At 43.5% G+C, this 28,000-nt stretch overlaps 2 protein-coding genes across 2 annotated transcripts in view; both read right to left on the bottom strand.

Moving 5' to 3' along the window:
* The window catches only part of LOC149462991 (interferon-inducible GTPase 5-like), a 36,749-nt gene extending 8,760 nt beyond the window's left edge, over positions 1-27,989 (bottom strand). Inside the window, exon 1 of the mRNA XM_089676054.1 lies at positions 27,866-27,989. Within this exon, the coding sequence (XP_089532180.1) occupies positions 27,866-27,879 (14 nt within the window). The 5' untranslated portion in view covers positions 27,880-27,989. The remainder of the gene's footprint in view (positions 1-27,865) is intronic.
* LOC149462990 (interferon-inducible GTPase 1-like) lies at positions 418-28,000 on the bottom strand. Its single transcript, XM_089676055.1, has 2 exons — positions 27,866-28,000; positions 418-2,107 (listed from the first exon to the last, which is right to left on the bottom strand). The coding sequence occupies exon 2, from the start codon at positions 2,084-2,086 to the stop codon at positions 1,313-1,315; it is 774 nt and encodes a 257-aa protein (XP_089532181.1). The 5' UTR covers positions 2,087-2,107; positions 27,866-28,000; the 3' UTR covers positions 418-1,312.

Here is a 28,000-nt window from a genome sequence, read left to right as displayed (position 1 = left end):
GGAATATCTGTAGTGTTAGAGCTGCAAACTGCCCAAATTTAAAGACACAGGCCATCAGAAAAGAAAAACAGCATGGGTTTGCTTTACAAATGACCCTGTGGTGACATGGTCACTTTTATCAGATGAGAAGCCACAGTAGAACTATATTCCATATACTGTAGAATGGTCCAAATTATCAACGATGAGGTACCCACTTATCTTGAACCTGATACGCTAGCTCATGTATCAATGAACTACCTTCTTGATTTGTGACCTGTGGCTGGCAAATGCTACATAAGAAATGTACCTGGCTTCTGCTCATCTAATTTTTTTTATGAACACACATGACTGAGGGACATGTAGAATATTGAGGCTAGTACTTACCACCTACCTCTTAACAACCACCATCTCCCCCCCGGAATAACCACGCGACTCTCCTTTTCTTTGGTGAAAACCGGCCATAGCAGCCCCATTTATTTACATAACTCTTACAAGAAAACATAACATTTTGGTACAATTACACCATAATAACTGACATTAACAACCCCCTCCCCAACCGGGTCCCAGGTCTTCGAAGGCACTGTTACATCGATAACTTGGCTGTATCCGACTCCCACCGAAAAGGCCCCCAGCCGCTGCCACACCGCCTCGGGGACAATACTACAAACTACGTAGTCCCAGATACAGCCAATGACCTCCCCACATTACCAACCACCTTATAACTGGGAAGGGACACCCATACCTACGATGGGCCCAACACATAATCCACCAACTCATCACTCCAGCACCGCCTTCAAAGACCCAGCGACCCCCTTCCTGCTACCATGACAAACAGAAACAAGCAGCCCCCCAAAACATCAAAATTGTAGAGCAAGAAAGGAAGGAAGGAACCCACACCGAACAACACAGGGTAAACACAAAAAGGAACAAACAATAAACAAAGCAAAACAGGAAGCAAACCCACTAACCAGCTCCAGGGAGGGTGGGCAGGAAAAACCTCACCCTTGCTGGCACAAGCTCCGACTAACCCCCGATAAATTCCAGCCCCCTTTCCTCATCCTGGCAAGACCACCCTCTAGCCCGATTGCTCCAATCCGGTAAACAACCATCCCCCATCTCCTATGCTCCCCCACACAAGCTCCCGTCTCCGCCTCGTCTGCAAGCCCCAGTCATGCTGGCCCTCCCTTTAGTTTCGCTCATCCAGGCCCTGACTTTATGTATCACATAGTTGCATAGGATACTGGGATATTCCTTTATAAAGAAATATTGCTTTACATTTGCACATATGTGTAGCCTTTATCACAAATAAAAATGTGTTGAACATGCAGGCATGTTATCGTTCTTGTATTGTAAGCTCTTTTTCTAGTGTCTTCTTAAAGAAATGGAAGTCATACTTTTCTAGTTCTAAGCATGACAGAAGAAATACATTTGGCAGGCTTATTCCACAGTCCATAAAATTTTTCACACAGTTATCTCTAACATCTGTCAAAATTCTCTCTTCATTGTAGGTCCTCCTTCTACGAAGTTTGCTGGCCTTCAAGTCACAGTCAATTTTGTTTCTTACAAAGAAGAATTTCTTCCCCATTGACCAGAGCTCTTTGGCCAGTTTCATGTCATTCTCTCTAACTCTTCCTGATGCTATCATGATAAACAAGTTGTATTGATGGGCATTTACAAGTTTTAGATAGCTATTTGGGTCAAAACCAGGGGTTCCTGAGCCAGGATGGTCCCAAAACAAGACATTGTTATACTGAGGATGTGGGTAAGCTGTTGGATATTTTGTGGTTTCTACCACTCCAGTTTTAGCAGCACCTTCAATTTCATCATCATCAAGACCCCGTATGACGTTGACAAAAGTGGACTTTCCAGATCCAGATTCTCCAATTACAGCAATGTTCACTGCAAGATTTTCAGTGATCTTCTCTTGTTGAGTGATCCTCCCAGCTGTGTCACACAATGCAGTTTCCTGCAATACATTTATGATCTCTCGTAGCTCAGTTTCGGACACAGCATCACCTCTTGATGTGTCATCACTTTCTTGTAGAGCTTGTGCAATCTCCCGTATTTCCTCATCAGAAAATGTATTAAATCCATAATCTGCCTGCATTCTTATGGTTGAACCAGACTCCTGAAGAAAAGGAACATCAACCATGACTGGACAGTATTGGCACATTAAAAGATATCAGCATAGAAAGATTAATTTTGGTTGGTATTTTTGTTGAATTTTGTTCATTGTTCTCTTATAAAATTGGGTCAGTTATAAAATTAAACTATGGAGGAGTTCAGTAATTCCGTCACTGATAAAACCTCTATCTTTATTAGGAATATTTATTAGTTTGGAAAGACCAAATTCCTTCACAGGCTTAACAAAATTTGGTGCATTCAGTAAATGTGAATAGATTAGGTGGGAGTTCATAGGTCAAGTGTTGGGGTTGGGGAATATGAATATGCCTTTTAAAATGGGAGATATGCATAACAGAGCACCCAGGGATTTGGAACTCATTGAGTTCCACACGTTATATAAATGTTAGTTTTAGGACAATACTTTTTTTTAAACAGGCAGTGTTATTGACGCTTATTACGTTTTCTACTGAATTAAACCATGTCAATATGAGAAAATGCATAAAAAGTTGAAATGGTGACATGTATGACTTGGTGTGGCAAGGTCTTGTCTTTTGTGTAAGAGTTTGGTTGCAAAATGTGTCTCAGATAAAAAATGGTTAGTTTTTTTACTCTAAATATATCACTTAAAGATGTAGCATTATGGACACACATAACTATGTGAACTGGCATGACAAATGTTCTATACAAAAGTATTTTATGAATTAAACTGGACAATGACTACTCTATGAGCTTCTTGGCAAACTTATATCTCACAGATGGCTGTCTTGCTCAGAGGATGGAACAATAAAACATGCCCCGGGCCTACAGATAAAGAATCCTCAGACTATCATGACAGCTGTGGGGCTCTTCCAGATTCTTCCATATTCCCTATACCCAGATATTTCTATCAGTCCAATGTCCTGGAGCTCCTCCTCGAGTTCATTATTATTATTATACAGGATTTATATAGCGCCGACAGTTTGCTCAGTGCTTTACATTAAGGTGGGAGACAGTACACGAGACAGTACAGTAACAATATGATTCAATACATGAGGGGTTCAAGGGCCCTGCTCCTTGGAGCTTGCAATCTAGGAGGGAGGGGATAGTGGTACAGGAGGAAATAGCTGTATGGGATGGAATGGTAGGAAGAGTGGAGGATTTCAGTAATTAGCTGAGGGCAGGGTAGGCTTCCCTGAAGAGAGAGGTTTTCAGAGTGCGTCTAAAGGTGAGCAGAGTAGGTGATAGTCTGATGGATTGGGGTAGGGAGTTCCAGAGGATGGGGGAAGCCCTGGAGAAGTCCTGGAGATGAGCATGGGAGGAGGAGACCAGGGAGCTTGAGAGTAGGAGGTCTTGTGTGGAGCGGAGAGACAAGATTGGTGATGTAGTTTGGGGCAGTATTATGAACAGCTTTCTAGTTCATACCCACAGATCTACAACACATTGCTGTTGATATGACTCTGTGTCAGGGTCCTGTTCACGGCAGAAGTTCTGGAAGATCTGGCATTTCTGCCAGTACCCTGCATGGCCACAGAAGCACACATTAGCCTCAGTTAGGTGCCAGACGGCCTTTATAAGGAGGCTCATCACTTCCTCAAGTTGCTAGATAATCTCTAGCTCCTTGTGCCTTGTTCCTGTGATTTTCTGATACCGACTCTGCTTGCTCTTGAACCTGTCTACTCTGCTTTACCCCTGACCTGACCTCGGCTTGGCTTACGGATACTCTTTCTCTCGCTCTTCTGTGTATGACCTCAGCTATCCCATCTGACTACGTCTGCTCTGATTCCCACCTGGTACCCAACCTTGGCTTGAACTGGCTATCCAGTAAATCTCTAAATCCCAGAAGGGCTTGCATACCTCGCACAGGCGCCACCTGTCTGCAGAACTATCTCCGTACATCAGCTGTGCTTCTGGGTGGACCACCAACCAGTACTCCTACAGGCGACCTGTGCCACTTTGGGCCTGACTCCTGCTGTCCCACTCTCAGGGGAGTCTGGAACTTAGCCGCAAGGGAAGCCCTCTCTCCACTGGCCTCCATCACCAGGTACGTGATACTCTGCCACCATGACAGTCTTATCAGTCAATCCTATCCACTGTTCCTCTCCAAGGGAAGTTTTGCTCTTTATCAAACAAGGTACAGATACCCTTCTAACTGCTCTCTGGTTGGTGAGATATCAAACAGGTCACTATTCACTTGCTGGAATTATTACCAAATGTGGTTCTGGTAATTTTTTTTAGGGGGCAGTAAGGGGTCTGACTTGGAGAAAAGTTCTAATGCTCCAATGGCAATGACCTCCAACAGTCTCCTTTGTATTTCAATTGTGTTTATTAACTTTTTTAAACAATTTAACAAGGATAAGAGCAAAAGACACACCCAAGCAGGGGCTATGAATGGTGCATAAAAAATAAAGAAATGAGTATTGTAATGCCAACAATGCAAGAGAACAATGCAAAAAAAAGGAGTAAAAAGGAAGAAGAAAACAAGACCAGAAGCAGGGATTCGCGAACGCATTTACCATACAGTGTCATAAACCCAGACTAGCCGGGGGAAGCATGGGAAAAGCGTATGTCAACCACGGCTCCTATATTTTCAAAAATTTTCATTGGGAGTCATTACGGATACTCCACATCTGTTCAATGAGCATCAGAGTGGTCATATGGTCCCGCACCCGCTGAAGAGGGACAGACGGGCTCTTCCATGCCTGGGCAAGTGTTCTAGTGGCCAACAGATAGGAAGCCAACTTCCGCTGATGAGCCAACAGGCCTGGTATAGGACAGTGAAGCAAAGCATACCGAGCTTCTCGGCGTATGGAGAAATGAACAAGGTCTAAAGAAGGCCAAAAATGAAGCAGTCTCAGACATGACCACCATATATGCAACACATCTCTACGATAGCCGCAACCCCAAAAGCAGCGATCACTATAGGTAGGGTTCGGCTGGGCTATACTAGTCGGGACTCAGTACCAACGAAACAGTGCTTTGTATGCCACCTCTAGCGTGGCCGTAATAAATGAACATTTAGATAACGACCAGGCCTTATTCCATTCCTCCAGATCCACAACTGTACCCAAGTCACGCTCCCACTGGACAACATATGATAGAGAATTACGCATTGGGTGCCTATTCAAGGATGCATAAAGTAGGGAAACAAGACCACCCAGATGCTGTTGGCAATGCTGTTAAAAAGGCTTATTTCTGATATGGAAAGGCAGAAGTGCCATGCAGTGAGGTCAACCAGTGCCATAATTGAAGGTAACAGAGAAATTCTGCCTGAGGGATACCCCATAATTCCCAAAGAGAGTTCCAGGTGGGGAAGGATTGAGAGGTCAAAAAGTGTTGCACCTGCAAAAACCTGTTGGCCACCCACCAAGAGAATACCCCTGGTTGATCTAGCAGTCTCTTTTAACATGTTCCCAGTTGCTTACAATCCCTTGCAGCATGTCCCGTTTTAAACTTAGCCTGTAGAATGTCTGCAATCTTTTGCCACATCCTGTCACATGCCTGTGGTCTCTGACCATCTACTGTAGTATATCTACGGTTGACTGTCCTTCAGATTTTAGAGAGGCCAGACTGTGGCCAGTGGGAGCAGAAAATGTCCTGGCATTGGTAACAATGCCCCATCATTGGTGTCCATGAGAGGAACAGTACCCCATTATTGGTGTAAGTGGGAAGAATAGTGTCTCATTGTTGATGTCAATGGAAGGAATAGTGCACCACTGTTGGTGTCAGTAGCGGGAATTATGCCCCATTATTAATGTCAGGGGGAAGAATAGTGCCCCAAAAGGATGGGTAAAGGCAAGCAAGGGCCCACAGTTTGGAGACCACTGTTATATATGTAGCACTACCCTTTAGGGGTCCCTGAAGTATTGGGTCCCCCTATAGCCCTACACAGTCAGGCAACACGCATTTTCACAATAACTTGCATCCAGGAGACAGTAACCAGTTTTGTAGCTTTATTAGTGGATTTGAACTGCGATAGGGTTAGGGTTGTACGGGATGTCCAATGGAAATACAAAACCAAGGACAACTTCCTAGAACGTTACACAAGTTTACTTACAGCAGATATTTTCCTCTTAGAGAGCTAGCCAGCATATCTGGTTGTGCCACCCCAGACCCTAGATTCAGCCTATCTGGGTGAGTCCCTGAGCAGGGGATCCAGTGCTTCTCAATTTAAAGTAAGACAGTCTCAGGTAGCCGCTAATCTGATTTCCCAGAAGAGTGCTCCTACCCCTATCTACTCACTTAGTACTTCTCCTGTGTTGCTGGTGGGTCATTGGCTGCTATCAGGCCTAATAGCTGGGCCACTCCTTCCCTGCCACACAGGTGGTCCTCTCTCAGGGGGCCGGTGAAGCCCCAAGCTTTCCTCCTTCCTAGATTCCTGCCAAGAGGTGAGCCCCTTTCCTATCTGGGCCCCCTCCCAGGCTCCTGCTCTATAGCCTAGGCTTCTTATCTTCCACCCAAACTCTGCTCCAACTCTCTCCCTGCTGAGCAGGCTCAGTTACTCTTAAAGGCTGTCCTGGCCCATTGCCAAGCCTCCTGTTGGGGTATGGCCAGGAACCTCTAAGAGTACAGACCAACCACTCGTCATCTCCACCCACTGCTTCTAGATCTTTCTACAAAGTTCAAGAGTAGGGGGACATCCCAGAGAGCTGGTCTTCAGAGCCTCTCAGTTGTAACTTAAATCCAGCTCACCTGGCTATTACACTCAGGCTGCTACTCAGCCTTTAACAATTAAAGCTAGAGCTCCCCCTAGCTAACTAGGAGGTTGCAACATATACATACATGTTGATTCCATGACTTCAATACTTTTGCATCATTACCTGAACAAATATGTAAATCTAGAGCTCTGGCCTTGTTTGGACTTCACCTACTACATCCTTGTTACATAGTTAGTCTGGCTGAAAAAAGACATCCAGTTTAACCATCCAGTTGTTGTTAGTCAGTGACTCAACGTATTAAGCAAGGACAAAACCAGCCAAGCAATGTTTTCAGAAAGTCTTATGTCAGGTCTCACATTTCTGTTTGTGACCCAATGAAGACATTTTATTCCACTTTTTTGTCGCTGTGACACCCTAACACAAAATAGGGGGGCAGTTGTTACCAGGACAGGAAAGAACAGATAGCAATAAAAAAAGTTCAGAAGACCTCTTCTGAAGACTAAAATCCCTTCCCAGGAAGTCGTCACTAACACCTGGGTTCCCAATGGAAACTTTTCCCTCTGTTACTGTTCTGGTGAGAACAACGCAAACGTTTTGGTTTTCATTTGCTGCAAGTCCCATTGAAAGAAGTCTGATGATGAAGAGGGACTCTCCCTTACTGGAACACAGACATCAGTACAAATTCTGACAATTTCTAATCCCTCATTACTCTGTCCAAAACACACACACAAACGCACTGCTCAAAAAATTAAAAGAACACTTTGGAAACACATCAGATCTCAATGGGGAAAAAGCTCATGCTGGATATCTATCCTGATATGGACTGGGTAATGTGTTAGGAACATAAGGATCCCAAATGTTTAATAGAAATGAAAATGATCAACCTACAGAGGAATGAATTCAAAGACACCCCGCAAATCAAAGTAATAAAATGATGCAGCAGGCTAGTCCATATTGCTGAAATTTCAGTGTAGCAACTCAAAATGGTATTCAGTAGTTTGTATGGCCCCCACGTGCTTGTATGCATGCCTGATAAACATCAGGACATGCTCCTACTGAGACGATGGTGTCCTGGGGTAATTCCTCCCAGATCTGGACTAGGGCATCACTGAGCTCCTGAGGTGCAACCTGACGGTGTCAGATGGACTGAAACATGATATCCCAGAGGTGTTCTATTGGATTTCAGTCAGGCGAGAGTGAAGGCCATTCAATGGTATCAATTCCTTCATCCTCCAAGCATTGTTGTGCACCAGGAGGAACCCAGGACCCACTGCACCAGCGTAGGGTCTGACAGTGAGTCCAAGGATTTTATCCCAATACCTAATGGCAGTCAGGGTGTAATTTTCAAGCCTGTAGAGGTCTGTGCATCCCTCCATGGATATTCCTCCCCAGACCATCACTGATCCACCACCAAAATGGTCATGCTGAACAATGTTACAGGCAACATAACATTCTCCATGGCTTCTCCAGACCCTTTCACGTCTGTCACATGTGCTCAGGGTGAACTTGCTGCTCTCGTCTGTGAAAAGCACAGGGTGCCAGTGGCGGACCTGCCGATTCTGGTGTTCAATGGCTGTCACACTCATGCACACAGGGAGAGGTGCAGTTCTCCATTTTGCTCCAAATTTCTGCATTGTGGTATTTCTCTTAAACTCCTATGCAAACACCTGAAGGTGTAGTATCCTGCATATAAGAGCCAGGCACAGGCTCTCGCTGTATTAAGAAGGTTTCATGTATCTCCCCTCCCTCAGGTTTGCAAGCAGCGTATGATGCTGAGCCCTGCCTAACAATTCTTTTGCCAAATAAGGTATTGGCTTGGCTGTGATAGGAAGATTCCAGTTGAGTTTGTCTTAGAAAAGAAGAGGTTTTTTTTCTTTTGTGTTCAGTCAGAAAAGTGAGGACTTGCTGCGTGCAACATCTCACAGAGAAAGAGTTGAAGATTCTCCCATTGCCATTGAAACAGATGGAGATCAAAGCCTCCTTCTGCTCTGAAACTTGATGTGCTAACCCCAGACATTTATTTGGCAAGTACTTATTTACCTAAACTTCTTTCTGGTATCTGTTTGCTGTGCTGTTGTACTCTGTATATTTATATATATATTGGTTACATCTTCTTTCTGTAAATATTTGTACTGCACCCTTTTAACCTTTGGTAATAAATCTTACTTTCTGAAAGTGTTGAATTGTTTCTATAGCTCTTAATTGCAATTTACAAATCCCTGCCTCTAAAAAGAACGCTACTATGAGTGTTTAACCCTCTGTATAACCGGTCTGTAGAGATAGCGGTATACTGTCAATTAACCAACCATCCTAGTGTAGTGCTGAGTTTCCTCTTTCTCTGTATAAAAAGGAGGTGGTGGCAGTGTGAAGGGTTAATTGCATGATTAACCTGACCCAGTAACAAGCAAATTCAAGCTGCCGGTACATCGATCTGTGGTCCATTAGCTGGAAAATCATTGTTTCAATCAGCTGGGTGTGGTATTGTTACGCACGTGACAGCGCGGTTTTAGATGGGGTAGTCCTTCGGTCACGAGTTTGGTGAGAAGGGCTGGGGTCTGATGCTGTGCCCGTCACAATGGCAAATGCCAATCAAGCTCTATGTTGCCGGGCAATGAGCACAGGGCCCATTAGAGGATGTCGGGCCCTCAGGCCACCCTCATGATGTCTATTTCTGATTGTTTGGTCAGAAACCAGTTTTGAAGCCATCAGTTCCAAAAACATTTCTCTTGGTCTCATCACTCCAGAGTACAGAGTCCCAGTAGTCTTCTTTTTCAGCATGGACCCAGGCAAATTCTAGGTGGGCTTTTTTATGCATGGACTTTAGGAGAAGCTTTCTTCATGGGCGACACCCATGCATTCCTTTTTAGTGTATGCTGTATTGTGCCCTGGGAAACAATCACTCAAGTTTGGCTTTCTACTTCTTTAGCTAACTGCAGTGAACTTGCATGGGAATTTTCGTCAACCCTTCTCAACAGAAAACACTCCTGTCGGAGTGCTAACTTCCATGGATGGCCTTGACGTCTCTGTGGGATGGTTGCAGTTCCATCTTTCGGCAGCACAGTGGCTAAATGGTTAGCACTTCCGCCTGGCAGTACTAGGGTCGTTGGTTCGAATCCCAGCCACTGCACCACCTGCCTGGAGTTTGCATGTTCTCCCTGTGCCTGCGTGGGTTTCCTCCGGGTACTCCGGTTTCCTCCCACACTCCAAAGACATGCTGGTAGGTTAATTGGATCCTGTCTAAATTGGCCCTAATATGTGTATGTATGAATGTAAGTTAGGGACCTTAGATTGTACACCCCTTGAGGGTTAGGGACTGATGTGAATGTTCAATATATATGTGTAAAGCGCTGCGTACATTTACAGCGCTATATACAGGTGAAACTCGAAAAATTAGAATATCGTGCAAAAGTTCATTTATTTCAGTAATGCAACTTAAAAGGTGAAACTAATATATGAGATAGACTCATTACATGCAAAGCAAGACAGCTCAAGTCGTGATTTGTCATAATTGTGAGGATTATGGTTTACAGCTCATGAAAACCCCAAATCCACAATCTCAGAAAATTAGAATATTACATGCAATTAATAAAACAAGGATTGTACATAGAACAATATGGGACCTCTGAAAAGTATAAGCATGCATATGTACTCAGTACTTGGTTTGGGCCCCTTTTGCAGCAATTACTGCCACAATGTGGCGTGGCATGGAAGCTATCAGCCTGTGGCACTGCTGAGGTGTTATGGAAGACCAGGATGCTTCAATAGCAGCCTTCAGCTCTTCTGCATTGTTCGGTCTCATGTCTCTCATCTTTCTCTTGGCAATGCCCCATAGATTCTCTATGGGGTTCAGGTCAGGCGAGTTTGCTTGCCAATCAAGCACAGTAATCCCACGGTCATTGAACCAGGTTTGGGTGTTTTTGGAAGTGTGGGCAGGTGCCAAGTCCTGCTGGAAAATGAAGTCAACATCCCCATAAAGCATGTCTGTGGAAGGAAGCATGAAGTTCTCCAAAATCTCCTGGTAGATGGCTGCGTTGACCCTGGACTTAATGAAGCACAGTGGACCAACACCAGCAGATGACATGGCTCCCCAAATCAACACAGACTGTGGAAACTTCGCACTGGACTTCAAGCATCTTGCAGTGTGTGCCTCTCCATTCTTCCTCCATACTCTGATGCAAAAGTTGCTCTCATCAGAAATGAGGACTTTGGACCACTGAGCAACAGACCAGGTCTGTTTTTCTTTAGCCCAGGTAAGACGCTTGTGACGTTGTTTGTTGTTCAAGAGGAATACAACATTTGAAGCCCATGTCCAAGATCCGTCTGTGTGTGGTGGCTCTTGATGCACTGACTCCAGCCTTAGTCCACTCCTTGTGAAAGTCCAACACTTTTGAATGGCCTTTTCCTAACAATCCTCTCCAGGCTGCGGTCATCCCTGCTTCTTGTGCACCTTTTTCCTCCACACTTTTCCCTTCCACATAACTTTCTATTAATGTGCTTTGATACAGCACTTTGAGAACATCCAACTTCTTTTGCAATTACATTTTGAGGTTTTCCCTCCTTATGGAGGGTGTCAGTGATGGTTTTCTGCACAACTGTCAGGTCAGCAGTCTTTCCCATGATTGTGATTCCTATTGAACCAGACTGAGAAACCATTTAAAGGCTCAGGAACCCTTTGCAGGTGTTATGACTTAATTAGCTGATTAGATTGGGACACTTTGAGCCGAGAATATTGCACCTTTTCACAATATTCTAATTTTCTGAGATTGTGGATTTGGGGTTTTCATGAGCTGTAAGCCATAATCATCACAATTCTGACAAATCACAGCTTGAACTATCTTGCTTTGCATGTAATGAGTCTATCTCATATATTAGTTTCATCTTTTAAGTTGCATTACTGAAATAAATGAACATTTGCACGATATTCTAATTTTTCGAGTTTCACCTGTAAGTACCTGAAATAAAAATAAATACAAAAATTGAATAAAGATTTATCACTTTTGCTACAGTATTCTGACTGATAAGTAAACCTTTGCTGATCTTCTTATAGCCTTCACCTGTCTTGTGTAAAGAAATGCATTTCTTTCTCAGACCTTGTGACATTTCTCTTCCATGTGGTACCATTGTTGACAGCATGAAATGGGAAGGTGTTTTCCTTGTTAAGTAACGCCCTTTTATAATCAGCTGTCTGCTGGACACCTGTTTAAGGAATAATTAGATTAACCTGTAGTTGAATTCTTGTTAATTAGGAATTTGTTGTCTAAAATTTAGGTTTGCTTTTAAGACTTTCAATGGGGTGTATTCAATTATGTAACATGGTCTTGGATGATTTTGTTAGGAAAAATATATTTTTTTATGTGTACACATTAACAAATTTTGTTTGCAATCAATGTCCCGCATTTGTGGGAGTATTTTGTAGTATAGTGTCCCATAGATAATGTGGATTCTGAAAGGAAAGGTTTCCTGACAAATCTGTTGGGGTATACTCATTTATGCGGAGCACTGTAATATATATATATATATATATATAAAATATAATATACACACACACACACCTCACAGAAGTGAGTACACCTGTCACATTTTTGTAAATATTTTATTATATCTTTTCATGTTACAACACTGAAGAAATTACACTTTGCTACAACGTAAAGTAGTGAGTGTACAGCTTGTATAACAGTGTATAACTGCCTTAACCCTCTTGGGCATGGAGTTCACCAGAGCTCCACAGGTTGCCACTGGAGTCCTCTTCCACTCCTCCATGATGTCATCACAGTGCTGGTGGATGTTAAAGACCTTACGCTCCTCCACCTTCTGATTGAGGATGCCCCACATATGCTCAATAGGGTTTAGGTCTGGAGACATGCTTGGCCAGTCCATCACCTTTACCCTCAGCTTCTTTAGCAAGGCAGTGGTAGTCTTGGAGGTGCGTTTGGGGTCGTTATGTTGGAATACTGCCCTGCGGCCCAGTCTCCAAAGAGAGAGGATCATGCTCTGCTTTAGTATGTCACAGTACATGTTGGTATTCATGGTTCCCTCAATGAACTGTAGCTCCCCAGTGCCAGCAGCACTCATGCAGCCCCAGACCATGACACTCCCACCACCATGCTTGACTGTAGGCAAGACATACTTGTCTTTGTACTCCTCACCTAGTTGCCACCACATACGCATGACACCATCTGAACCAAATAAGTTTATCTTGGCTACAAATATATGTTGCGCTCCTAAATAAATACTTTTCAATGAATAATAATTAAATTATTACCATTAAATTAATTCAAATTATGATATAAATAACTAATAAAAGTGTATAAATACCAAAAAATATTTAAATAAATAATTTCAACTAATCAATCTCCTCCAAATAAATATCAAAATAATTCCACATGAAATACTCCTCTAAAAATATTTTACCAAGTGCTCATAAATCATCTATTAGTGACATGATGTACTTACTAATACCCTCAATTTAATTTATATTCATAATACCCTCATTTAATATAATAAAAATAGTAAACCAACTAATAACACTCAACTAAAACGCATTTAAATGATCCCCCATAAATAAAAATAACCAAATGCTCATAAATAATTAGTAGTGATTAGTGTGAATCCAAATATCATCAAAATAATAGTCCCATTGAATAAACAATTGTTTATATATAGTGACTTGGTGCTTGTTCTTCTTCAATTTGTGACTTTTGTGAATCCTTCAAATAGTGAAGATGTGCGCTCACCTCCTTTGATGCCTGCAATTAGGCTATACACGCTTTTGTTTCACTTTCCCTGGAACCTGCTGGACATATACTTTTGCTGGTAAAATTGGGAGATCCTTCCTTTAGGAGTAATGGATATATCCTCTGGTGGCTGATTATCCCCTCAGGGATTGCACACTCCTTTTGTTATCTCAGACCTCCTAATTATCCTCTCCTTGTGTTACTCCGCATGCAGGAAGAAATAGAGGACATAGTGCTTTACCTTTTAAAACTTTTTATTCCCACCATCCAAGTATTAAACTCACATTAGACAGGTTTAAATAACGCAATATCCCATTGGAAATCCTCTGCTGGCCTCTGAGTCATACACCTGCCGTCTATCGTGTTGTGCGGCTCCTCTCCAAGTGATGATGTAGCCCCTCCCTACGCGTTACGCCTCCAATCACGTGGCTTCATCAGGGGGTTGTGATAGGTCAATCACTCATCCATTGCCAGCTTATATATATCCCGTCCTCCATTTTCCCATAGATGTACTGGAGGCGGCCATGTTTTTGGGGTCAATTGGAAGCACAAACTCTCCTTCCTTTTGACACATTTGTTTCAATTACTACGCTACTATCTCGGAAAGATACTTTGCATATGACTCATCGGACTGCCTGGATTTAAACAACCTCTTCTTTTACTATGCATTACAATCTTTTTAATAATACATATAACGATTTAAAATAAGTGTTCCAATTAAAAAATGGCATAAACAAATGATACCATTAAACAAATAATAATTATATAAAATCAACAAATAATTTAATTAAAAGTAATAATAAAAAAAAAATAAAAAAATAAAAATAAAAAATATAGATTTAAAAAAAAAAAAAAAAAATCTAAAAATTTTTTTTTTCCTTTTCTCTCTCTCTTTCTCCCTTCCTTTTTATTAAAATAAACATTTTAAATGGTGCAGAAAGAATCCCTCACACTCAATATACAGGTCTGCTCCTGTTTTAAATTCATACCGAATGTAAAAAGTACTCTCACCCACTCTCATGTTCCACATACTTAAAACCAAAAAATATATCATCCTATCATATATGTACGTATTATCCAAACCTAAATGTCACTGATAAAGCAGGATAAATCAAAATCCTTGTTCAAACCATCTGGTGCTAAACTTCCTAACTCATAAATCCAAAATTATTCTTTTTTTACTTATTTCACGGACTAAATTGTCACCTCTCCAGTGTGGATTGTGTTTGACTAAACCCCAAAATTCTATTTTCTCTACTTCTTGATGGTGATTTAAAATGTAGCGGTAAATGATGGTATTTATAGCCTATACTAATATTGTGTATGTGTTCTTTCATGCGCTTTTTAAGACTCCTCTTAGTGCGTCCTATATATAATCGATTACACGGACATTTTAAGGCGTATACTACGCCTTTAGTACTACACGTAATAAATTGGTCTATTTCATACTGTTTACCATTTAAGGGATTAATAAATGTATTTCTACATCTTGGGTTTGCATGAGTTCTTCTACAGCTATAACAATGACCACATCTGTAAAATCCTGTCCCATTGAAGAAACTTAGAGTATTTGTGAGTGGCCTTGGGGGTTCTAATACATTTTTTACAATCTGATCTCTAATATTTGGTGCCTTTTTAAAAATGAACCTAGGTTTATCTTTAATGATAGTTCTCAAAACTTTATCCAATTTCAATATACCCCAATGCTTAGTTATAATTTTTTGTAAGTCTCTGTATTTTCTATTGTAGGGTAATATCATGACTATCTCCTGTTCTCCTACTTTTTGTTGTTTCTTTAAAAAAAAAAAAAAAAAAAAAGGGACTATTATTTTGATGATATCTGGATTCATACTAATCACTACTAATTATTTATGAGCATTTGGTTATTTTTATTTATGGGGGATCATTTAAATGCGTTTTAGTTGAGGGTTATTAGTTGGTTTATTATTTTTATTATATTAAATGATGGTATTATGAATATAAATGAAATTGAGGGTATTAGTAAGTACATCATGTCACTAATAGATGATTTATGAGCACTTGGTAAAATATTTTTTAGAGGAGTATTTCATGTGGAATTATTTTGATATTTATTTGGAGGAGATTGATTAGTTGAAATTATTTATTTAAATATTTTTTGGTATTTATACACTTTTATTAGTTATTTGTATCATAATTTTAATTAATTTAATGGTAATAATTTAATTAGTATTCATTGAGAAGTATTTAGGAGCCCAACATATATTTGTAGATATTTCCAACACAGTTGTAGTTATGTGTTTCATGTTTGCGATCCTCTAGTAATTATCACACCTGTGGCTCGCAAGTCACTCTGATTCATCTATACAAGTTTATCTTGGCCTCATCAGTTCCAGTAATCCATGTCCTTAGTCTGCTTGTCTTCAAACTGTTTGCGGGTTTTCTTGTGCATCTTTAGAAGAGGCTTCCTTCTGGGACGACCAATTTGATGCAATGTGCGGCGTATGGCCTGAGCACTGACAGGCTGATCCCCCACCCCTTCAACCTCTGCAGCAATGCTGGCAGCACTCATGCGTCTATTTCCCAAATACAACCTCTGGATATGACGCTGAGCACGGGTACTCAACTTCTTTGGTCGAGCATGATGAGGTGTCAGGAATCTAGAAATGACCAGAAAGGTGTGGACTGACACAGGGAAACGCAGGTTTCAGGTATAGTATAATAATACAGTTTATTATTAGCCACCCAGATATATATATATATATATATATATATATATATATATATATATATAAACGCACAGTGAACAAACCAACCTTCCACTAATCTTAGTAGGTGCAAGAACACAGGCGTAGTCAGGGCTGAAGAGGTGGAACGGTCAGGCCGGCCGTAGGGTTCTGTAATGACCGTTTGGTGGTACCTCTAGTGGTCCCCAGGACAGGATTCCCCAGGGCGCGGAGTCTAAGTCCCAGTCTGCTTATTCACCAGGGCCCCTGATGGTGGGGATGGACTTGGAGCAGACAGGAACCAGGTCGCGGCCCCTGAGTACACCTGCTAGTGGTAGAGGGATCCGCCAGAGGTATGTGCAGGTACGGCTGGATCCATGCAGGATGGATGGATGGCAGAGTAGTTAGCGTGGTCAGACGGGCCAAGTCAGCAATGTGCGGGCAGCAAGGTACCAAAGGAGCAGGCCGAGAATGGTCAAGGTCACAAGCCGGGTTCAGTAACTCACAGGCAGCGCGGTACAGGGGATCAGGCAGAAGGATGGTCAGGCAAGTCAGGGGTTCAACAGGAGACGGTCAGCAGAGGTCAGGATCAAGCCGGGTCAGCAACGAAGCAGGAACACAAGATACCAGGTACAGAGGCTCATGGGAAAACATACACCAAGGCCCAGATCATAGGCCTGGTCATGCCTTAAATACACCTTTCTGCAATCAGCCCCAGGTTTGGCTGATTGCACGTGTGAGCTTCTGGCTGCTGAGAGCACCCGCTGGTCAGCTCTGGTACTGCAGCCCACACGGCAGATGAGTCCCACCACCAGTGCTGAGTCCATTCCTGACAGTACCCCCCCCCTCAAGGAGCGGCCTCAGGACGCTCCAGACAGTCCTTAGTGGGCAAAATGTTCCACCGCCCGGGTCAGGTAACTGGCTGAATATCCAACTGCCGGAGAAAACCGGCTGGCTGGGTTTCCTGCTGGTAGACTTCTTTGTGTAGGAGAACCCAGGAAGGCAGGTCACTGGGCACAGGATTTCCAGGAGCAGGCTGGGAATCAGTTATTGGCCAGTTTAGCTGGACATCAGGGGCTGGCATGTCGGGCTGTGCAGCGGGCAGAGGCATGTCAGCGGGCACAGAGTCATCTGGCACGACAGCGGGCACCGAGCCATCTAGCAGAACCGCGGGCATAGAGTCACCTGGCAAGTCAGCGGGCACCGAGTCACCGGGCATGTCAGTGGGCACCGAGCCATCTAGAAGAACCGCGGGCACAGAGTCACCTGGCAAGTCAGCGGTCACCGAATCACCGGGCATGTCAGCGGGCACCGAGCCATCTAGCAGACCGCGGGCACAGAGTCACCTGGCAAGTCAGCGGGCACCGAGTCACCGGGCATGTCAGCGGGCACCGAGCCATCTAGCAGAACCGCGGGTACCGGGTCACCAAGCTCGACAGCAGGCACCAAATTAACTGGCACAACAGTGGGCACTGAATCAACTGGCACGACAGCGGGCACCAAGTCATCAGGCATCAGGTCATGTGGCTCAACAGCGGGCACTGGGTCCTCAGGCATCAGGTCATCTGGCTCGACAGCGGGCACCGAGTCAACTGGCACGACAGCGGGCACCGAGTCATCAGGCATCAAGTCATCCGGCTCAACAGCGGGCACCGAGTCAACTGGCACGACAGTGGGCACCGAGTCAACTGGCACCGAGTCAACTGGTACGACAGCGGGCACCAAGTCAACTGGCACGACAGCGGGCATCAACTTATCAGGCATCAAGTCATCTGGCTCGACAGTGGGCACCGAGTCAATTGGCACCGAGTCAACTGGTACGACAGCGGGCACCAAATCAACTGGCACGACAGCGGGCACCGAATCATCAGGCATCAAGTCATCAGGCGCGACAGCGGGCACCGAGTCAACTGGCACCGAGTCAACTGGCACAACAGCGGGCACCGAATCATCAGGCATCAAGTCATCTGGCTCGACAGCGGGCACCGAGTCAGCTGGCACCGAGTCAACTGGCACTACAGCGGGCACCGAGTCAACTGGCACGACAGTGGGCACCGAGTCAACTGGCACGACAGTGGGCACCGAGTCAACTGGCACGACAGCGGGCACCGAGTCAACTGGCACGACAGCGGGCACCGAATCATCAGGCATCAAGTCATCTGGCTCGACAGCGGGCACCGAGTCAACTGGCATCGAGTCGACTGGCACGATGGTACAGCGAGTGGGAGCAGGGGACTGACGTGGTAGATAGCAGGGTATACTGGGCTGTCACTGGGGGTGCTGTCAGGAATGCAGGAAAAGAGCTTTGAACAGAGGAATGATGAGAAGCAGGACTGGTTTGTTGCAAGCTGACTGAGGCTAGCTGTAACAAGTCTGACCATGTCTGCAGTAAGGGTTGGACAACGCTCAGTTTACACAAGGCCTGTCTGGTCAAAGATTGCACTGCGTTTATACACTTCTTTAGCACATGTGGTGAACATGCCGAATAATGCTCCAAGAAGCAATCCGGATCATGCTCCAACAACCATACCAGTGATATTATTTGACTCACCCTGAATGGAGGAAGGAATTCATCCCTGCTTTCAGGGGTACTAGATGAAGCCAACTCAACACAAGCCTGAATCAATGGTTGCACCTCAGAGAGCTCTAGGACCTGACCTACTAGGGAATGAGCGACCCATATGCACTCTAGCAGCTGATCCCTGGTATACTCCCGCAGAGTCTGATAGGCATATTCTCTGTCATCAAAGACTAGCATAGACAAATATATAACCTCATCAGGATGCATCCTTCACAACAAGTCAAGATGGCTTCCCTGTGCAGCCACTTCTGGTCAGGAATGGCCTTGGTGTGATGTCAGGAATCTAGGAATGACCAGAAAGGTGTGGACTGACACAGGGAAACGCAGGTTTCAGGCATAGTATAATAATACAGTTTATTATTAGCCACCCAGATATATATATATAAACGCACAGTGAACAAACCAACCTTCCACTAATCTTAGTAGGTGCAGGAACACAAGCGTAGTTAGGGCTGGAGAGGTGGAACGGTCAGGCCGGCCGTAGGGTTCTGTAATGACCGTTTGGTGGTACCTCTAGTGGTCCCCAGGACAGGATTCCCCAGGGCGCGGAGTCTAAGTCCCAGTCTGCTTATTCACCAGGGCCCCTGATGATGGGGATGGACGTGGAGCAGACAGGAACCAGGTCGCGGCCCCTGAGTACACCTGCTAGTGGTAGAGGGATCCGCCAGAGGTATGTGCAGGTACGGCTGGATCCGTGCAGGATGGATGGATGGCAGAGTAGTTAGCGTGGTCAGACGGGCCAAGTCAGCAACATGCGGGCAGCAAGGTACCAAAGGAGCAGGCAGAGAATGGTCAAGGTCACAAGCCAGGTTCAGTAACTCACGGGCAGCGCGGTACAGGGGATCAGGCAGAAGGATGGTCAGGCAAGCCAGGGGTTCAACAGGAGACGGTCAGCAGAGGTCAGGATCAAGCCGAGTCAGCAACGAAGCAGGAACACAAGATACCAGGTACAGAGGCTCATGGGAAAACATACACCAAGGCCCAGATCATAGGCCTGGTCATGCCTTAAATACACCTTTCTGCAATCAGCCCCAGGTTTGGCTGATTGCACGTGTGAGCTTCTGACTGCTGAGAGCACCCGCTGGTCAGCTCTAGTACTGCAGCCCACACGGCAGATGAGTCCCACCACCAGTGCTGAGTCCATTCCTGACACGAGGACTATTCTGAGTGTCCTGTTAAACTGCTGTATGGTCTTGGCCACCGTGTTGCACTCAGTTTCAGGGTCTTCTTATAGCCTAGGCCATCATTATGTAGAGCAACAATTCTTTACTTCAGATCCTCAGAGAGTTGCAATGAGGTGCCATATTGAACTTCCAGTGACAGTATGAGAGCAATAACACCAAATTTAACACACCTGCTCCCCATTCACACCTGAGACCTTGTAACACTAACGAGTCACAACACCGGGGAGGGAAAATGGCTAATTGGGCCCAATTTTGGACATTTTCACTTAGGGGTGTACTGTTGCCAGTGGTTTAGACATTAATGGCTGTGTGTTGAGTTATTTTGAGGGGACAGCAAATTTACACTGTTATACAAGCTGTACACTCACTACTTTACATTGCAGCAAAGTGTCATTTCTTCAGTGTTGTCACATGAAAAGATAGAATCAAATATTTACAATAAAAATATTTACAAAAATGTGAGGGGTGTACTCACATACACACACACGTTATTTAGTTTTGAATAGAGCAGTGAAGGTTTTCTTTTTTCTTCCCATCTTTCCTTTGTCCTCTTGCAAAGGAAATTAATTGAAGCAAAGTGATATTAAAGGCAATTAAAAAAAATTATGAAACAAACAAGCCTTACTTACCTGCTCTCTGCAGTTGTTTTGCACGGAACAGCCCAGGGTACCCCCCGCCAGCACTCCTGGCCCCTCCCTCCTGCCAAGTGCCCCCACACTAAGCAGTTTACTATGGGAGCACCTGTACAGGCTTTCTCTTGAGCCCCTGCTCTGCGTGTCCATTTACACACTCGCTGGCTTGCAAAGTTAGCGACCTCTAACAGTCAAGATAAGAAAAATAATATACACTATATTGTCAAAAGTATTGGTCGGCCTGCCTTTACATGCATGTGAACTTTAATGGCATCCCAGTCTTAGTCCGTGGGGTTCAATATTGAGTTAGCCCACCCTTCGCAGCTATAATATCTTCAACTCTTCTGCGAAGGCTGTGCACAAGGTTTAGGAGTGTGTCTATGGGAATGTTTAACCATTCTTCCAGAAGTGCGTTTGTGAGGTCAGGAACTGATGTCAGATGAGAGGACCTGGCTTGCAGTGTCATCACAAAAGTGTTCCTTCGTGTTGAGGTCAGGTCTCTGTGGAGGCCAGTAAATTCCTCCACCCCAAACTCGCTCATCCATGCCTTTATGGACTTTGCTTTGTGCACTGGTGAGCAGTTATGTTGGAACAGGAAGGGGCCATCCCCAAACTATTCCCACAAAATTGGGAGCATGAAATTGTGCAATATGCCTTGGTATGCTGACGCCTTAAGAGTTCCCTTCACTGGAACTAAGGGGCCAAGTCCAACCCCTGAAGAACAACCCCACAACATTATCCCTTCGCCAGCAAACTTTACACAATGCAGTCAGGCAAGTACTCCTGGCAACTGCCAAACCCAGACACATCCATCGGATTTCCAGACAGAGAAGTGTGATTGTTCACTCCAGACGACACATCTACACTGCTCTAGAGTCTAGCTTAACACCACTGCATCTGATGCTTTGCATTGCACTTGGTGATGTAAGGCTTGGATGCAGCTGCTCGGCCACGGAAACTTATTCCATGAAGCTCTCTATGCACTGTTGTTGTGCTAATCTGAGGGCCACATGAAGTTTGGAGGTCTTTAGCTATTGACTCTGCAGACAGCTGGCAAATTCTACACACTGTGTGCTTCAGCATGTGCTGACCCCGCTCTGTCACTTCATGTGGCCTACCACTTGGTGGCTGAGTTTCTGTTGTTCCCAGTTGCTTCCACTTTGTTATAATACCACTAACAGCAAGGAAATTTCACAGATGGACTTATTGTACCGATGGCAACCTCTCACGTTACCAAGCATGAATTCACTGAGTTCCTGAGAGTGATCCATTCTTTCACAAATGTTTGTAGAAGCAATCTGCGTGCCTGGGTGCTTGATTATATTCACCTGTGGCCATGGACATGATTGGAACACCCCAATCCAATGATTTGGAGGGCTGGCCCAATAATTTTGGCAATATAGTGTAGGAGTGACAAGTTTAATAATGGAAACTCTATAGTTGGATAGTGATTTATGAATGGGTAGTAATTCAATTGTTAACTAGATATTATGTAATTCTGGATCACAATGTATTCCAGAAGAACACTTTGTTAACCAATTTCAGACATGAGTTCAACTTGAGGACGGACTGGTATAAGCCAGAGACTGCAGTGCATGGCAAAACACTGTACACATATTACCATGTTGTGATGCAAATCATTGTTAATGCTAATGATTTTGGCAACCAAAACACAAATGCAAAGCACTGACGTTGACAACAACATCTCAAACCATGCAGATCTTATTACGAATGTTCATATAAAAACATCTGGGTAGCAGTGACCAGAACATGATTTCATTTATGGTTAGCTATAAACAGCAAGTACATACGGGAAAAAAATGCTCAATTTTAAAAGAGCTAATTTTCTAAGGCCAAGAGTTGGGAGGGAATATTGGCACTGATGAACACAACACAGAAATGGGAGTTCTTTAAAAACACTGTATGTGAACACACTGCAAAATATATTCCCATGGGCAACAAGTTTAAAAGGCTAAAAATCAAACCTATGTGGCTTACGGCCAAAGTTAAAAAAGCTATAGATAATAAGAAAAGAGCTTTTATTAAATGTAAAAATGTGCAAAAAGGAAATAAAGGCCGCAAAAATTGAAAACGAACGACAGATTACAAAAGATAGCAGGACCAACCCCAAAAAATTCTTTAAGTATATTAATAGTAAAAAGATCCGGTCCGAGCATGTAGGCCCTTTACAAAATAATCTAGAGTGGGTGACTGAGGACAAAGAGAATGCAAATTTATTAAATACCTTCTTCAGCTCTGTGTATACAAAGGAGCATGGGGAAGCTCTTGTTCATAATGGGCATGGTATTGACACAGCTCCAGATGATCCACATTGGCTCACAATTGATATGATCCAAAAATATTTAGACAGAATAAAGGTGAATAAAGCACCTGGACCAGATGGCATACACCCACGGGTACTTAAAGAATTGAGCTCTGACATTTCAAAGCCATTGTTTCTAATTTTTAGGGACTTTTTAATGACTGGCATAGTACCACTAGATTGGCGTAAGGCCAATGTGGTGCCAATATTTAAAAAGGGGTCAAAATTTTTACCAAGTAATTACAGACCTGTTAGTTTAACTTCTATAGTTGGGAAGATACTGGAGAGTTTAATAAAAGACCACATAGATGAGTTCTTGCTGGAAAAAAATATTTTAAGCAACAGACAGCATGGATTCATGAAAGACAGAAGATGTCAAACAAATTTGATTTCTTTTTATGAGGTGGCGAGCAAAACCTTGGACAGGAGGGGTGGCGGTGGACGTGGTATAGCCAACTTGGATTTTGCAAAAGCGTTTGACACAGTTCCCCACACACGGCTAATGTGTAAGGTAAAGTCTATGGGCTTGGAAAAATTGGTATGCAAATGGATAAGAGATCATATTCAGAGAGTAGTAATTAATGATTCATACTCTGAATGGTCTAGGGTTGTCAGTGGTGTACCACAAGGTTCAATGTTGGGACCCTTACTTTTTAATATATTTATAAATGATATAGGGTCTGGGATTAAAAATACTATTTCAGTCTTTGCAGATGACACCAAGCTGTGCAGTGGAATAACGTCCTTACAGGATGTCTCCAATTTACAAGCCGACCTCAATGCACAGTTTAATTGGGCAACTATGTGGCAAATGAGGTTTAATGTTGATAAATGTAAGGTTATGCATGTGGGGGGCTAAGAATATGCATGCATCATACATACTAGGGGGGTACAACTGGGGGAATCAATGGTGGAGAAGGATCTGGGAGTTCTGGTAGATCACAAGCTTAATAATGGCATGCAATACCAAGCTGCATTTCTAAAGCGAGCAAAATCCTCTCTTGTATTAAAAGAGGTATAGACTCCAGAGAGAGATATCATATTACCCCGGTACAAATCATTAGTAAGACCTCATCTGGAATATGCAGTTCAGTTTTGGGCACCAATTCACAAAAAGAATATTGGGGAACTGGAGAAAGTACAGAGAAGGTCAACCAAACTGATAAGAGGCATGGAGGAGCTCAGCTATGAGGAAAGATCAGAGGAACTGAATTTATTCTCTCTTGAGAAGAGGAGATTAAGGGGGGATATGATCAACATGTATAAATACATCAGTGGTTCATTTAATGAACTCGGTGTAGAGTTATTCACCCTGAGGCCATCATAGAGGACAAGGGGGCATTCTGTATGTCTGGAGGAAAGAAAATTTAATCTCCAAACATGGAAAGGTTTCTTCACAGTGAGAACTGTGAAAATGTGGAATAGACTCCCTGGCCAGCTCAGTGGATTGCTTTAAAAAGGCCTGGATTCTTTCTTGGATACACAGAATATAACTGGATACTAACATTTATAGGTAAAGTTGATCCAGGGAATATCCGATTGCCTCTCGGGGGATCAGGAAGGATTTTTTTTCCCTGCAAGAGCAAATTGGATCATGCTTTGCTGGTTTTTTTTCCTTCCTCTGGACCAACTGTGGATATAGTATTATAACATTTTTTTTTTAATGGTTGAACTGGATGGACTTTTGTCTTTTTTTCAGCCAGACTAACTATGTAACATGAGTTGTGGTGAGTTGTGCTGAAAAAAAATGCTTCTTGAATGGGCTGCCTCAACTAGGTGTACACTAGGTGTTAATGCCACGGACCAGAGATGATAGGTCTGAAAGGGTCCTAATGCAATGAGAAAGTTAGAAAGTATAGGCTCTCATCCCCCTTCTGCTCTCTCCCCTCCCTATTCTACATTTTTTCCTTTTTCCCCACTGCCCCTCAAACCCCTCGTGTATTGAATTGTATTGATACTGTACTGTCTCGTGTACTGTCTCCCATTATTATGTACAGCGCTGAGCAAACTGTTGGCGCTATATAAATTGTGTATTAAATAAAAAAAATACCCTTTTCTTCCTCCCTATCTTTTTTCTCATATTTGATTTGCAAGATCTCTTGGATATTATGATCTGCTATAACCGTATGGTTGTATTACTTTTGAAGTGACATGTGACTGCCCAATAATGTTTGATTTGCTTCTTCTCTGTGCTACATGTGTAACATGGCACTACGTTTAATAAAATTTCATTTGTTAAAAAAAAAAAAAAGTTTAGGCTCTATTCACACTGTTTTTTCGTGTGTTGATGCCCTATGTTTAAAGGCATTCTATTCACTTGGAATGGCCCATTAAAATGTATGTGAGCTGTAATTTACATAGTTTGGGGTTAGTTTCCTTTGTCCCCAGCAGTGCACTTAGTAAGCTTTTTTTAAAAAAGAAATTTTTAATGCTTTTTTTTTTAAATAAAAGTGACTTACTAGGTGCATTGTTGGGGACAAAGGAAAAAATGTTATTGATCGACCCTGTACGATCATATTTTTCTGCCACAACCAATCGATTTAGGTCAATCAAAACCATCACTATCTATTGCTCATCACTCAGTCGTACCAACTTTGGGGTTGTTTTACTAAAACTGGAGAGTGCAAAATCTGGTGCAGCTGTGCATGGTAGCCAATCAGCTTCTGACTTCAGCTTGTTCAATTAAGCTTCGACAGAAAAAAAAAAAACAAACAAACTGGAAGCTGATTGGTTTCTACACAGAGCTTTGCACTCTCCAGTTTAAGTAAACCAACCCCTTTGTCTCACTTGATCAAAGTCTGATTCAATAGTTTTGTCAAAATCGGATATTTACCATATTTTTCGCTCCATAAGATGCACTTTTTTCCCCCCAAAAAAGGGGGGCAAATGTCAGTGCGTCTTATGGAGCGAATGTAAAGCGGCCGGTCCGGTATTTCTGTCGCCACCATGTCAGAATATCGGGCCGGCCGCTTAGCTCTTCTCTCCTGCAGGACCTTACCAGTTCCTTGCTCCAGCGCTGCAGTGTTCCCGCGGTGGCTTCTGTGACAGCCGGGTGCCCCCTGCGCATGCGCGAGAAGCGCCGCGCTTTGTGAATGGTCCAGTGTCTTCTGGGACACATGACAGTTGTCATGTGACAGGCTTCTCGCGCATGCGCAGTGGGCACCCGGCTGTCACAGAAACCGCCACAGGAAGAAGAAGAAAGGACAACTCCGCGGAAATAGGAGCGGGTACCTGTCAAATTCAGGTACCCGCTCCCCCTCCCTCCCCAAAGGTATGCAGTCTCTGGTAATCTCCTTTACTGTCTGCAGTCTCTGGTTATCCCCGGCACTGTCCGCAGTCTCTGGTCTTCTGTACTATGTTCGCAGTCTCTGGTCATCTCCTGTACTATGTCCGTAGTCTCTGGCCATCTCCTGTACTGTGTCCGCAGTCTCTGGCCATCTCCTGTACTATGTCCGCAGTCTCTGGCCATCTCCTGTACTATGTCCGCAGTCTCTGGCCATCTCCTGTACTATGTCCGCAGTCTCTGGCCATCTCCTGTACTATGTCCGCAGTCTCTGGCCATCTCCTGTACTGTGTCCGCAGTCTCTGGCCATCTCCTGTACTATGTCCGCAGTCTCTGGCCATCTCCTGTACTATGTCCGCAGTCTCTGGCCATCTCCTGTACTATGTCCGCAGTCTCTGGTCATCTCCTGTACTCTCTGCAGGCTCTGGTCATCCCCTGTACTGTGTCTGCAGTCTCTGGTCATCTCCTGTACTGTGTCCGCAGTCTCTGGTCATCTCCTGTACTATGTCCGCAGTCTCTGGCCATCTCCTGTACTGTGTCCGCAGTCTCTGGTCATCTCCTGTACTGTGTCTGCAGTCTCTGGTCATCCCCTGTACTGTGTCTGCAGTCCATTGGTTCAGAATATTTTTTTTCTTGTTTTTCTCCTCTAAAACCTAGGTGCGTCTTATGGTCAGGTGCGTCTTATGGAGCAAAAAATACGGTATATTGTTCAGTTTTATCACATGTGGATGGCCACCATAAGTTTCAACGCAGCGCACTGTAACGAATGCACATACATTACAGTGAATTGAAAATCAGGTGGCTGGTTGCCTCTGTACATTAGATTGTTATTAAAAATCCACCACAAATCACATATACAGTGCGTTGTAGTAACGCTCGATAAAACAGAGATTTTAACACACACTCATAGGTGTGAATCCAGCCCAAAGCTGGCCATAAACCACTAGAATTTTGTTTAGATGTTCATATGGAAATTCAGAAAATTGTTCATTGGATCATTGTGGACTTGTATGAAAGCCTGAACAATTTCATTCTATTCCCTTGCCAATGTTTCCAATTATGTGTTCAGTTTCAGATTTTCCTGAACGTAAACCATATTTACATTAAGTGCTTGTTTAGACTTTAGAATTTTAGTGCCCCCAACACCTCCCCCCCTTAAGCTGCAAAAGGCAGCAGACAGGGTTGTTTATAAGTTGCAAAATGCTTTGTAAAAATGATCGCTCTTGACACATTCAAGGGGCAGCAAGGCTGCTGAACACGACCTATTCAAGTGAATAGGGAAGTGCCGCAAATGTCCCACAACCACATGCAATGCATTGGGTTGATGTGCACTGGCGCTGCAAAATGGGGTTAAAATGGGTGGTGAGGAGGAGTCACAACCCTGATCATTTTTCAGAAGCACTTTTGTTTAGACACAAGTCTAAATGTAGCCTTAGATTTTTGTTCCTTCCTGCTCCTTAGATTTTGATCATCAATATGGTTGAAAATGTTCACCAATATGACCCGACTAACTGTTAGAAAATGGAACGTTCTGAGAACAAAATTGTACAGGGCCAGCTTAAGAAACCAATATGTACCTAAATAACAGGAAATCTATTCATCCGCCTAGTTCTAGTCTAACTGCCTCGAGTCTAAATCAACACTTTTGTATATAAAATATCAAAAATATTTTGGTGTAATTGTTACCTTTCGGATGTCATGTCTTCTTCTCAAGGTTCTTTGGATCTCTGTCCTGTTCTGATTGTTCCTTTCTGGTATATATACACACAAACACGTATATAATTCAGATTCTATTCTGCTGAAAGGAAACTGAAAGTAAAG

The sequence above is a fragment of the Staurois parvus genome, unplaced genomic scaffold (assembly GCF_062004578.1).
Source record: "Staurois parvus isolate SC_StPar_1 unplaced genomic scaffold, SC_StPar_1.0 ptg000163l, whole genome shotgun sequence".
Classification (NCBI taxonomy): Eukaryota; Metazoa; Chordata; class Amphibia; order Anura; family Ranidae; genus Staurois; species Staurois parvus.
This window is presented reverse-complemented; position numbering and strand designations above follow the sequence as displayed.